We start from the raw sequence: 12,135 nt of genomic DNA on the forward strand, positions 1-12,135 counted from the left end.
ATTCTCCTGCCTCAGCCTCCCGAGTAGCTGGGATTACAGGCACCTGCCACCACGCCTGACTAGTTTTCAGTAGAGATGGGGTTTTGCCATGTTGACCAGGCTGGTCTCAAACTCCTGACCTTGAGTGATCAACTGCCTCGGCCTCCCACAGTGCTGGCATTACAGGCCCGAGCCACCCTGCTTGGCCTGAATACGTTCAGATATTCAGATATTTGCCCCTGTGTCACAGCTCCCCACTGTACGTAGGATGCCTCTATGCTGTCATGGTTTGCAGCCCGGGGACAATGGGCTATTCCACCTAGCTCAGGTGTGTGGTCGGCTGTAGTGTCTGGGTTTCTGCACGCACACTGTGTGGTGTTCACAGCGACAGAGTCATTTCACAGTGCGTTTTCCAGAATGTGTTCCTAGTGTTAAGTGGCGCAGGACGGTGCTTTGCCTGCTGTCATGTGGAGGCAGGAGGTGGTCAGGAGAATGAGTAGGTAACGCCTGGGAAATGTGAAGATTCGAGAGCGTATTCTTCAATCTGATGTGATGTTGCAGCAGTTTTGAATTTTATACAAAGAGAAGTTAACTTCTAGTGGATCTTTCTAGATTCTCTTTTTGTCCTAGCCCTGGGACCTAATTTATATATAATATATATAAATTTATATATATATATAAAATATATTTAAATATAATACATATAAATATATATATTTTATATATAATATATTTTATATATAATATATTATATTTACATATATTTATATTTACATATAATATATTTATATTTATATAAATTATATATACAAATATATAAATATAATTTTATTTATTTATATATATTTATATTTATATATTTATATATTTATATAAATTATATATACAAATATATATAAATATATATATTTTTTATATATATATATTATTTATTTATTTTTTTTTTTAGACAGAGTCTCGCTCTGTCGCCCAGGCTGGAGTACAGTGGCGTGATCTCTGCTCACTACAACCTCTGCCTCCTGGGTTCAAGCTATTCTCCTGCCTCAGCCTCCTGAGTAGCTGGGATTACAGGTGCCCGCCACCACACCTGGCTGATTTTTTTGTTTTTTCAGTAGGGACGGGATTTCACTATGTTGGCCAGGCTGGTTTCGAACTCCTGACCTCAAGTGAGTCCCCTGCCTCGGCCTCCCAAAGTGCCAGGTTACAGGTGTGAGCTGCTGCGCCCAGCCCTAATTTCTATATTTTAATGTTACAGGAAAGTCTCTCTACGTGAAGAGGTTGCACGACAAGCTAAAGATACAGTTAAACAGGAAAAAGGTGCCTCTGAAAACGATTCGACTGATCGACCCTCAGGTGGATGAGAGCCAAGTCCTGGGTGCCCTGCTGCCCTTCCTGGACGCGCAGTATCAGAAGGTCCCCATGCTCTTTCATTTGGACGTGACCTCCTCAGTAAGTGCCCTCCAGCATCAGCTGATGGCCACATCAGTAAAGACGTGGTCCCCAAGTCCCTGCGTGACTCCTTCCCATGTATAAGAATTCCTCGTTTCCACACGCACAGTCCTATGAAGCTCAACAGCGGGAACACGCTCTGAGACGTGTGTTGTCAGGCAATTTCCTCCTGTGTGAGTGTCACGGTGTGCGCTTACACAAACCTAGACGTAAAGCCCACCACACACACAGGCTTCGTGGGACACACGGCGGCTCCTAGGCTGCATATGGCTGTTCTGAATCCTGAAGGCAGTTGTAAAACGGCGTGTTTGTGTGTCTAAACATAGAAAGGGTACAGGGAAATACAGTATTAGGATCTTACGGGGCTGCCCTCGGAGACGTGGGCCGTTGCTGGCTGAACTGTTGATGTCGACCATCAAGATCATCGTGACAAAGAGCAAAATAAGGGGGGTCCTTGGAGTTGGGAGAACTCACCATCGTGTTGTGTGTTTACACCTCGTGCTATTCTGTCCTTAGGTGCAGACTGGAATTTGGGTGTTTCTTTTCAAGCTCCTCATTTTACAATACTTAATGGATATAAACGGGAAAATGTGGCTTCGGAACCCCTGCCATTTGTATATCATTGAAATCCTGGAAAGGAGGACGTCAGTGCCGTCGAGGAGGTCTTCAAAGCTGGTCTGTACTGTGGGGCATTTTCACCTGGTGTTGGGGGTCCTGGGGTCCTTCTGGTCTTACTGAAATGTAGCGATGTGTTTAGGTGACTCCATAGCTTTGCCTTACATACTGCAGCAGCTGAGTGTGGTGTTAGTAAAGAAAAGCCCATCTTTAAACTCATGTTTTAATCATGTCTGGGATAAAAGTACTCTTCTGTTAATTAGCAGTGTCTTCAATTTGTCTGTTCAATTCAGGCTTCATGCTGTATGCCCAGTCTGAATCCCAGCTGCACTCTGAATGTAGTAAATTCATCTGCTGAAAGAAGTCATCTTTCCTAATGCCAGCTAAGATGGGAAGGAGATGTTTGTCGTAAAAATTTCTTAGCAAAAGAGAGTTTTATGTTCACTCCCATACATATACATGTATGCTTAGTGGAGAAACTTAGTTTTAGGAAGTTGGGCTAGAAAGTGATTTCCTGGCTCAGAATGCAGCTCCCACAACAATGCCTTACTTAATGTGCGAAAGATATTCTGTGTAAAAAAAGAGTATACAGAAAACTACATATTTTCAGTGCATTTTTCATAAAGGTCCATCCAATATAGATAACGTGGAGGGTTAAGACACAAAAGCATTTCTTAGAAAGTTTTCTTGTAACCATTTCATTCATGTCACTCCTTTCCAGCGTACACGTGTCCCCCAGTTCAGTTTTCTTGACATCTTCCCAAAAGTCACCTGCAGGCCTCCCAAAGAGGTGATAGACATGGAGCTGAGTCCTCAGAGGAGTGACACAGAGCCTGGGATGGATCAGTGGGAGTTCTGCAGCGAAACTTTCCAAAGACCTTACCAATATTTAAGACGATTCCATCAAAACCAAGACCTAGACATGTTTGAGTATCAGGAAGGCTCTGTCGAAGGCACCCCGGAGGAATGCCTCCAGCATTTCCTGATTTACTGCGGGGTAATAAACCCATCCTGGTCAGAGCTTCGGAACTTTGCTCGGTTCCTGAATTATCAGCTCAGAGATTGCGAGGCGTCTCTCTTCTGCAATCCGAGTTTTATTGGCGACACACTGAGAGGCTTCAAGAACTTTGTGGTGACCTTCATGATCTTTATGGCAAGAGATTTTGCCACACCAACACTCCATACCTCTGACCAAAGCCCGGGGAAGCACATGGTCACCATGGATGGGGTTAAGGAAGAAGATCTAGCACCCTTCTCTCTCCGGAAGAGGTGGGAGTCGGAGCCTCACCCATACGTTTTCTTCAATGACGACCGCACCACCATGACGTTCATCGGCTTCTATCTGCAGCCCAACAGCAAGGGCAGTGTCGACGCCATCAATCACTTGACTGGGAAGGTCATCAAGAGAGATGTCATGACCATGGACCTGTATCAGGGGCTGCTGCTCCAGAGGGTGCCCTTCAATGTCGACTTTGATAAACTGCCCAGACACGAGAAACTTGAGAGGCTCTGCCTGACCTTAGGGATCCGCTGGGCCATTGACCCGGACGAAACGTATGAGCTCACGACAGACAATATGCTTAAGATCCTTGCCATTGAGATGCGGTTCCGGTGTGGGATCCCGGTTATCATCATGGGAGAAACTGGCTGTGGCAAAACCAGGCTTATTAAATTCCTTAGCGACCTGCGGCGTGCTGGTGCCGATGCTGACACCATAAAGCTGGTCAAGGTGCATGGAGGAACAACCGCAGACATGATCTACTCCAGAGTCAGGGAGGCTGAAAATGTGGCCTTCGCCAATAAGGATCAACATCAGTTGGACACCATCTTGTTTTTTGATGAAGCCAACACCACGGAAGCTGTAAGCTGTATCAAAGAAGTCCTGTGTGATCGTACGGTGGACGGCCAGCCCCTGGCTAGGGACTCTGGCCTGCATATTATAGCCGCCTGCAACCCATACCGGAAGCACTCTGAGGAGATGATCTGCCGTTTGGAGTCAGCTGGTTTGGGCTACAGGGTGAGTGCGGAGGAGACGGCCGACAAGCTGGGCTCCATTCCTCTGAGGCAGCTGGTGTACCGAGTCCACGCTCTGCCCCCGAGCCTGATTCCTCTGGTGTGGGACTTTGGACAACTGAGTGACGCTGCTGAAAAGCTCTACATCCAGCAGATTGTCCAGAGACTGGTTGACTCCATCAGCCTAGATGAAAACGAGACTCGCGTGATCACAGAAGTCCTCTGCGCCTCTCAGGGTTTCATGAGGAAAAGAGAAGATGAGTGTGGTTTTGTCAGCCTCAGGGACGTGGAGCGTTGTGTGAAAGTTTTCAGATGGTTCCACGAGCACAGTGCGATGCTCTTAGCGCAGCTGAATTCCTTTCTCTCCAAGTCCAGCGTCAGCAAAAATCACCTTGAGAGAGATCCCGTCCTCTGGTCGTTGATGCTGGCCGTCGGGGTGTGTTACCACGCCTCTTTAGAAAAGAAAGACTCATATCGGAAGGCCATCGCCAGGTTCTTTCCGAAACCGTATGACGACAGCAGGCTGCTTCTGGATGAAATAACGCGGGCACAGGATCTTTTTCTGGACGGCATACCTCTGAGGAAAACCATCGCCAAGAACTTGGCCTTGAAGGAGAACGTCTTCATGATGGTCATCTGCATCGAGCTGAAGATTCCCCTCTTCCTGGTGGGGAAGCCCGGCAGCTCCAAGTCCCTCGCCAAGACCATCGTGGCCGACGCCATGCAGGGCCCGGCCGCCTACTCAGATCTCTTCCGCAGCCTGAAGCAGGTCCACCTGGTGTCGTTCCAGTGCAGCCCGCACTCCACCCCACAGGGCATCATTGGCACCTTCCGGCAGTGTGCCCGCTTTCAGCAGGGGAAGGACCTGCAGCAGTATGTCTCCGTGGTGGTGTTAGATGAGGTGGGGCTGGCGGAAGACTCGCCCAAAATGCCCCTGAAGACTCTGCACCCGCTGCTGGAAGACGGATGCATTGAAGACGATCCCGCCCCCCACAAAAAGGTTGGCTTTGTGGGCATCTCCAACTGGGCCCTTGACCCTGCCAAGATGAACCGGGGCATTTTCGTGTCACGCGGCAGCCCCAACAAGCGAGAGCTCATAGACAGTGCCAAGGGCATCTGCTCCTCAGACAGCCTCATCCAGGACCGAATCCAAGGGTACTTTGCGTCCTTTGCCAAAGCCTACGAAACGGTGTGTGAGAACCAGGACAAGGAATTCTTCGGGCTTCGTGACTACTACAGCCTCATCAAAATGGTCTTTGCTGCAGCGAAGGCTTCAAATAGAAAGCCTTCCCCGCAAGACATTGCACAGGCTGTCCTTAGGAACTTCAGTGGCAAGGATGACATCCATGCTTTAGACATCTTCCTGGCCAATTTGCCCGAGGCCAAGTGCTCAGAGGAAGTGAGTCCCCTGCAGCTGATCAAACAGAACATCTTTGGGCCTTCTCAGAAGGTCCCGGGTGGACAGCTGGAAGATGCTGAGTCCCGCTACTTACTCTTGCTGACCAAAAACTACGTGGCACTGCAGATCCTGCAGCAGACGTTCTTCAAGGAGGACCAGCAGCCGGAGATCATTTTTGGTTCTGGTTTCCCCAAGGACCAGGAGTACACCCAGATCTGCAGAAACATCAATCGTGTGAAGATCTGCATGGAAACAGGCAAGATGGTGGTGCTCCTCAACCTGCAGAACCTCTACGAGAGCCTCTACGACGCGCTCAACCAGTACTACGTCCACCTCGGCGGCCAGAAGTACGTGGACCTCGGTCTGGGGACCCACCGCGTCAAATGTCGGGTTCACCCCAACTTCCGCCTGATCGTCATTGAAGAGAAAGACATCGTGTACAAACACTTTCCCATCCCCCTCATTAACCGGCTGGAAAAGCACTATCTGGACATCAACACGGTGCTGGAGAAATGGCAGAAGAGCGTCGTGGAGGAGCTCTGTGCGTGGGTGGAGAAGTTCATCGATGTCAAAGCAGAGCATTTCCTGAACAGGCACAAATACAGCCCCTCTGACGTCTTCATCGGCTACCACTCGGACGCCTGCGCCTCTGTGGTGCTGCAGGTCATAGAGAGGCAGGGTCATAGAGAGGCCTTGACGGAGGAACTTTACCAGAAGGTGGCTGAGGAGGCCAGACTGATCCTGCTGAACTGCGCTACGCCCGATGCCGTGGTCCGGCTGAGCGCCTCCTCGCTGGGCTCGTTCCCAGGGAAGTCGCTGTCACAGGAGTACTTCTACAGACAGAGGCACAACTCCTTTGCAGATTTCCTTCAGATGCACCTGCACACGACAGACCTGGAGCGCCATGCCATCTTCACAGAGGTGATTGTCTTTCTGCACTCGTACCCTATCCTCTGTCACCCGAGAGTCCTAAATCCCTAGCGTCAGGATTCAAGATTCCTCCCCCGGCAGTGGCTAGGGATCCTGCAGGCAGATGCTGAGACGCTGGGCTCTCCTCCGTGGTAAGTGTGGGGAGAGCCAAGTATCTATGTAGGTCCAGTTAACCAGGTGCTGAGTGCCTGGGTCTGTGCAGTGCGCCATGCCGGTAACAGCACCACACACGATGTTCACACCAACAAATGAAGTACCATGTTCCAGGACCGGGCCGAGGGCACTGGGGATGCAGAGATGACTTTGCAGCTCTTGTCCTTTGTTAGCATTAGGGAGTGTGGAGAGACCAGTACATGATCAGATGCCATCAATATCATATGATAAATGCTGTGCTTAGAGGCAGCAGGGAGCACTGCAGACCAGGATGCCAGCTCAGATGAGATGTTCCCTAGGAGAGGCCCCTCGCTGATGGGGAAGAATGGCGGGGAAGGGACTGTAGGCTGAGGGCCTTCTGTGGGCAGAGCCGCTGACAGCGCTTAGGGTTCCAGGCTGTGAGTGCTGAGATGGGGCGATGCGGTGCAGTCAGAGAGAACTGCTGGAGGGCCTCAGTGGCCCTGCGGAGCCACATCTCAGCCCTACGGAGCGGGCGCTGGAGGCACGTGTGTCTCCCTAGCTGGGTGAAGGGAGTCTGATGAAAGGCTGTCGTGGAAAAGACAGGCCAGTGGGGAGGCTGCTGGAACGGTACAAAGGAGAGGAGCAGATGGAACCGAGAGGTACTTAGGAGGCCATTTGGCAGGGCCAACACTACCACCGAGCAAGGGTGTGGGGGGCGGAGGGGTCCACGGTGGCTCCCTGGACTCATTCTTAGATGAGTGGACATTGCTGCATCATGACAGATAACCCAGGAATGGACAGCAGGTTTTGGGAGGCCAGTGATGATGTCCACTGGGGACAGGTTTTGATGCATCGTGCAGTTGGACGTAGGAATCTGAGCTCAGTGGTGAGGCTAGGCTGGGAGGCAGGTCTTGAGGAACTTTTCCGCTTGCACTGTGATGGGGGAGTGGCCTGTGGGGCAGGAGAATGACATCTGGGGGAAGGGGCGGTACCAACCACGAACTCCATCTGAAAGCATGAAGTCGGATTATAACAGGAAATGGCATTTGTGCTGAGCCCTAAGGGATCATGGGAATCTCAAGTAGGGACCAAGCAGGCAGAGGCATGGGCCTCTGGGGAGGAGAAGAAGGCACCCTCAGGGCAGGGTGGGGTCGTCTCTCCAAAGCCTTTGGCCCTGTAGGGCCTCCTGGCCCCAGTGCTGCCTTGTTTTGGGAAACTCCTTTGGGTTTGGATTCTGTGCCGTCGCGTGGCAACTGCACTGCGCTGAACATCAGCAAGTTTCTGGGATCTGTCTAAACCCAGCAGCAGACTTGCAACCTTTCCTTGAATTCTGGCAAGTAATTTGCATTTCCTAACTTTGTAGATCACCACTTTCTCCAGGCTGCTAACAAGTCACGACTGTGAAATTTTAGAATCAGAAGTCACAGGCAGGGCTTCGAAACTCACACTCCTGTGGCTGCAGCGGTTTGACACGGAGATCTCATTCCTCAAAGAAGTCCGGTGAGGTTCCCTGCCTTCCCTGCCCTCTCCCTCCCCAGCCGTGGCCGTGTGGCTTCTGCCTGGCAGTGGTGCCAGCGCTGGTTAATGAGTGCCGCAGTCACGTGACTGTGAAATGGATCCTTGTTAAATTTCTCCCAGTGTCCCTCTCATCTGCGTCATCTTCTGCAACGCGGTGTCTGGCCTGACATGCTTCCTCCAAAAGCATCGTCCTCGGACCTCGTTAGGAGACATTCATTGGGTTTTCTCCCCTGGACTATCTGTTCTTACAGAAGAAAATCCCACCTGAGTCACTGTTTCTTTGTAGCCTTTATGTTTCTCATCACTTGGGGGAATTTTGTTACCCATTTTTTAAGACAGAGAACTCGCTTGAATAACCTCCCTTTTCTTTCAGAAACTGTTTAATGAATACAGCCAAATGTAAAATCCTCATTATTCAGACAGATTTTGAAGATGGAATCCATAGTGCCCAGCTCATTGCCTCAGCTAAGTACGTTTTTAGTATTTTTTTCAGAAACTATGTAAAAAACCCAAAACGTAGGAGGTCCTAGAGAATTTCTTCCTTGAAAACAGTATAGTATCATAATCAATATAGAAATAAAAATAAGAACAATTCTTCCCCCGCCTTATTCTCCCAAGTGGGGATTAGGGAAACTGAAGAGAGACAAAGCGAAAAGGCTAATAACATTACAAAAATAGCGGAATGGGCCCGGGCAACAGAGCAAGACCTCATTACTAAAAAAATAAAATAATTAGCCTTCCACAGCGCACCTCTAGTCCCAGCTGCTCAGAAGGCTGAGGTGGGAGAATCACTTGAGCCTGGGAAGTCAGGGCTGCAGTGAACTGGGATCCCACCACTGCAGTCCAGCCTGGGGGCCAGAGCGAGAGCCTGTCCTCCCCACAAAAAAAGTGAAATGTGAGAAGTGTAAATAATGGAGCATTAACAAGCTATAAAAGGACACCTTTGAAGCCTGTGTTTGTAGACATGTTTTAGTCATCATTAATTTTGAATTATACAATTTGAATTTATTTCAAGTTCGAAGGAAATAACAGTAGGTAAATGCTTTTATTCCTATTTATTGGATGTTTTTATAGTATTTGTAGGGGAAGTCTGACGCTCTTAGAATTAACTTTGTGCCTTTAACACTTAAAGTAAAAGTGATTTCTGGACCTTTTTGAAGCATTGGATGCCATATTTCATTTTGCGGCTCAGATCTCAACAAGAAACTGGCTTTGGCCATTGGTCATCTGAAGGGAATGGCATTGCGCACAGAACTCTTTGTTGAAATGGAAAGGTCCACTGGGTACAGGGGCTGTTTCCTGTAATCCCAGCTACTTGGGAAGCAGAGGCAGGAGGATCGTTTGAGGCCAGGGGTTTGAGACCAGCCTGGGCAACACAGCAAGACCCCCGTGGCTTAAGAGAAAAGAAGGAATGGACAGTTCAGCTGGCCTCACCCTTAGTTGCACCGGGGCAGGCCCATTGAGGAGCAAAAGATAGGGTTTCTGGTCAATAAAGGAATGCCACGCCGGGCGTGGTGGCTCATGCCTGTAATCCCAGCACTTTGGGAGGCTGAGGCGGGCAGATCACCTGAGGTCAGGAGTTCGAGACCAGCCTGACCAACATGGAGAAACCCTGTCTCTACTAAAAAAATACAAAATTAGCCGGGCATGGTGGTGCATGCCTGTAATCCCAGCTACTTGGGAGGCTGAGGCAGGAGAATCACTTGAGCTGAGGAAGCGGGGGTTGCTGTGAGCTGAGATCGTGCCATTGCACTCCAGCCTGGGCAACAAGAGTGAAACTCCATCTCAAAATAAATAAATAAATAAATAAAAATAAAAGAATGCCACTTCAAAGCAGAGGACACAGGAACGGGGAAGAAAACGAGCCTGCTAAGAGAAGATTTCTCATCTCCCTGTGAGAGAAGAAACCACAATCACAGGAGTCTGAAGTTTATGTAAAACTCCTCGGAACGGGTGGCTGTGAGACCAGACCAACAGCTCAGAGAACACCCTTCCGCAGCCGCACAACTTTGCTTTATTTAGGTGCTTGTTTTTTTGTGTGTGTTTGTTTTTAAAATAGGTATTCTTTTTTCTCTCTTTAAATAGGTATTCTGCTATAAATGAAATCAACAAAATACAAGAAAACGAGGACCGTATCTTCGTCTATTTCATCACAAAACTGTCCCGGATGGGAAGAGGAACAGCTTATGTGGGCTTCCATGGAGGTGAGATCAGAACATCAGTCAATGTATTTATTTATTTATTTTTATTTATTTTTTGAGACAGAGTCTTGCTCTGTTGCCAGGCTGGAGTGCAGTGGCTCCAGCCACTACAACCTCCACCTCCCGGGTTCAAGCGATTCTCCTGCCTCAGCCTCCCAAGTAGCTGGGATTACAGGCATGCACCACCACGCCCGGCTAATTTTTGTATTTTTAGTAGTGATGGAGTTTCACCATGTTGGCCTAGATGGTCTCGATCTGTTGACCCAAAATCCGCTCACCTCAGCCTCCCAAAGTCCCGGGATTACCGGCGTGAGGCACCGCACCCAGCCCAGTCAGCGTATTTATTTAAGTAATGTTGGAACTGTTTCTCATTTGGTTCTGCGTTGTAAAAGTCTGAAATTAGAATATTATTGTTAACTTCAAGAGGATTCTTTCCAGATGCAATTAGATTTCTTACCACTGATTACTGTGAAAACGTGAATCCTGGGACGGGAGGCTGTGTGCAGCCTGTCCTGGACTGACTGTAGGCAAGCTCCTCGCCTCTCAGCATGCGGGTCACACAGAGCGGAGACCCCTGACTCCCGATGTACACTGTCAGGAACACACCGATATGCCCGTTTGGCGGGGAGGGAGAGTGGCGGGCGTCGGGCTGTCTTCAGATCTTTTTCCAAGGAATGGTCATCCGCTATTTATGACATAGAAAAGTTGGTATTCCAGAAACACGAAAGTAAGTTTACTCGAATCATTTCCTGGAGAATGGAAGGCAGACCTTGCCAGTGTCCCCCACCCCTCACTAACTGTGATACAGCAAATACAACAATGCACGGGTGAAAGAACCACAGGCCTTATCCACGCGTGCTTCCCACACCTGCCATTGCAGGTCTTACCGTTGCTGTTTATGTTGAAGTTGTTGATGTGCATAGCATCGGCTCTTGTGTAGTATAGGGTCGGGGGTTTCTGTGCAGGCCCATTCCAGGGTTTTGGCTTCAGGGTGCCAGTCATTCATTTTGCAGCAAGGTAACGACAAGCCAGGGTGTGCAGTGTTCCTGCTTAGGGCTGAGCAGCAGCCGGGAAAGACACGAGACGGTTGTGGGTGGCTTCACTCTTCACAGGGCTGTGGCAGTCTGTCCACATCGATGACCTCCGGAGATCCACCCTCATGGTTTCAGATATGACCAGGCTGCAGAGTGTCACCATCAGCCAGCTGTTCGCGCCCGGAGACTTGCCTGAGTGTGAGTCATGAGGCGGAGCCTCTGGGGAGTGGGTGGTGGAAGGGCAGATGGTAGGTGTGGAGCATGACATGCACATGGCACTAGGAGCAGGGCCACCATGTGTCGTCCCTCAGCAGGAGCTCGGGGACATGTGCAGAACTGACTGGTAGCTCATCATCGCACCATAGGGCCGGGCAGGTGCGCTTACCACAGGCTGAGGTAGAGCTCTGTGATCAGGCCAGTCATGGAAGTGAACGCCTAGAACACGCCAGAGCCCAGGCTGGAAGGGGCTGCCTTGGGGGCTGATCTTCATGACCGTGATTTCTCATCTGCGGACCCATCACCAGAGCGGGGGCCAGGGAAGCCTGCACCTGGAGCCTAAGCACACAGACTCCCAGATGGCGCCACTGCCAGTCCCCATGCCACTTTCTGAGCAGTAACGCAATCACGTTTGCTTTGACTGCAGTGGGCTTGGAACACCGGGCAGAAGACGGCCGTGAGGAGGCGATGGAAACGGAGGCCAGCACGTCAGGGGAGGTGGCAGAGGAGGCCATGGAAACAGAAGGTTCTGAGAAGGTGGGAAAGGAAACCTCTGAACTCGGAGGCAGTGACGTAAGTTCTGGTTCTTGGGACCTCCCCTTGTGCTGCTGGTGACGCTTCCGAGCTGCCTCTTTATGCTTTTGCACTGGGAGCTAGAGGAGCCGCC

At 49.9% G+C, this 12,135-nt stretch overlaps 1 protein-coding gene across 9 annotated transcripts in view; it reads left to right on the forward strand.

Annotated features, from left to right (window-relative positions):
• The window catches only part of RNF213 (ring finger protein 213), a 134,153-nt gene that overhangs the window by 81,470 nt on the left and 40,548 nt on the right, over positions 1-12,135 (forward strand). For all 9 annotated transcript variants that reach the window (XM_077973145.1, XM_028836895.2, XM_028836894.2 and 6 more), the window contains 8 exons: positions 1,235-1,428; positions 1,945-2,103; positions 2,765-6,376; positions 7,863-7,999; positions 8,391-8,486; positions 10,103-10,221; positions 11,331-11,450; positions 11,896-12,041. In XM_077973145.1, the coding sequence (XP_077829271.1) occupies positions 1,235-1,428; positions 1,945-2,103; positions 2,765-6,376; positions 7,863-7,999; positions 8,391-8,486; positions 10,103-10,221; positions 11,331-11,450; positions 11,896-12,041 (4,583 nt within the window). The remainder of the gene's footprint in view (positions 1-1,234; positions 1,429-1,944; positions 2,104-2,764; positions 6,377-7,862; positions 8,000-8,390; positions 8,487-10,102; positions 10,222-11,330; positions 11,451-11,895; positions 12,042-12,135) is intronic.

The sequence above is a fragment of the Macaca mulatta genome, chromosome 16, assembly GCF_049350105.2.
Source record: "Macaca mulatta isolate MMU2019108-1 chromosome 16, T2T-MMU8v2.0, whole genome shotgun sequence".
NCBI classification, from domain to species: domain Eukaryota; kingdom Metazoa; phylum Chordata; class Mammalia; order Primates; family Cercopithecidae; genus Macaca; species Macaca mulatta.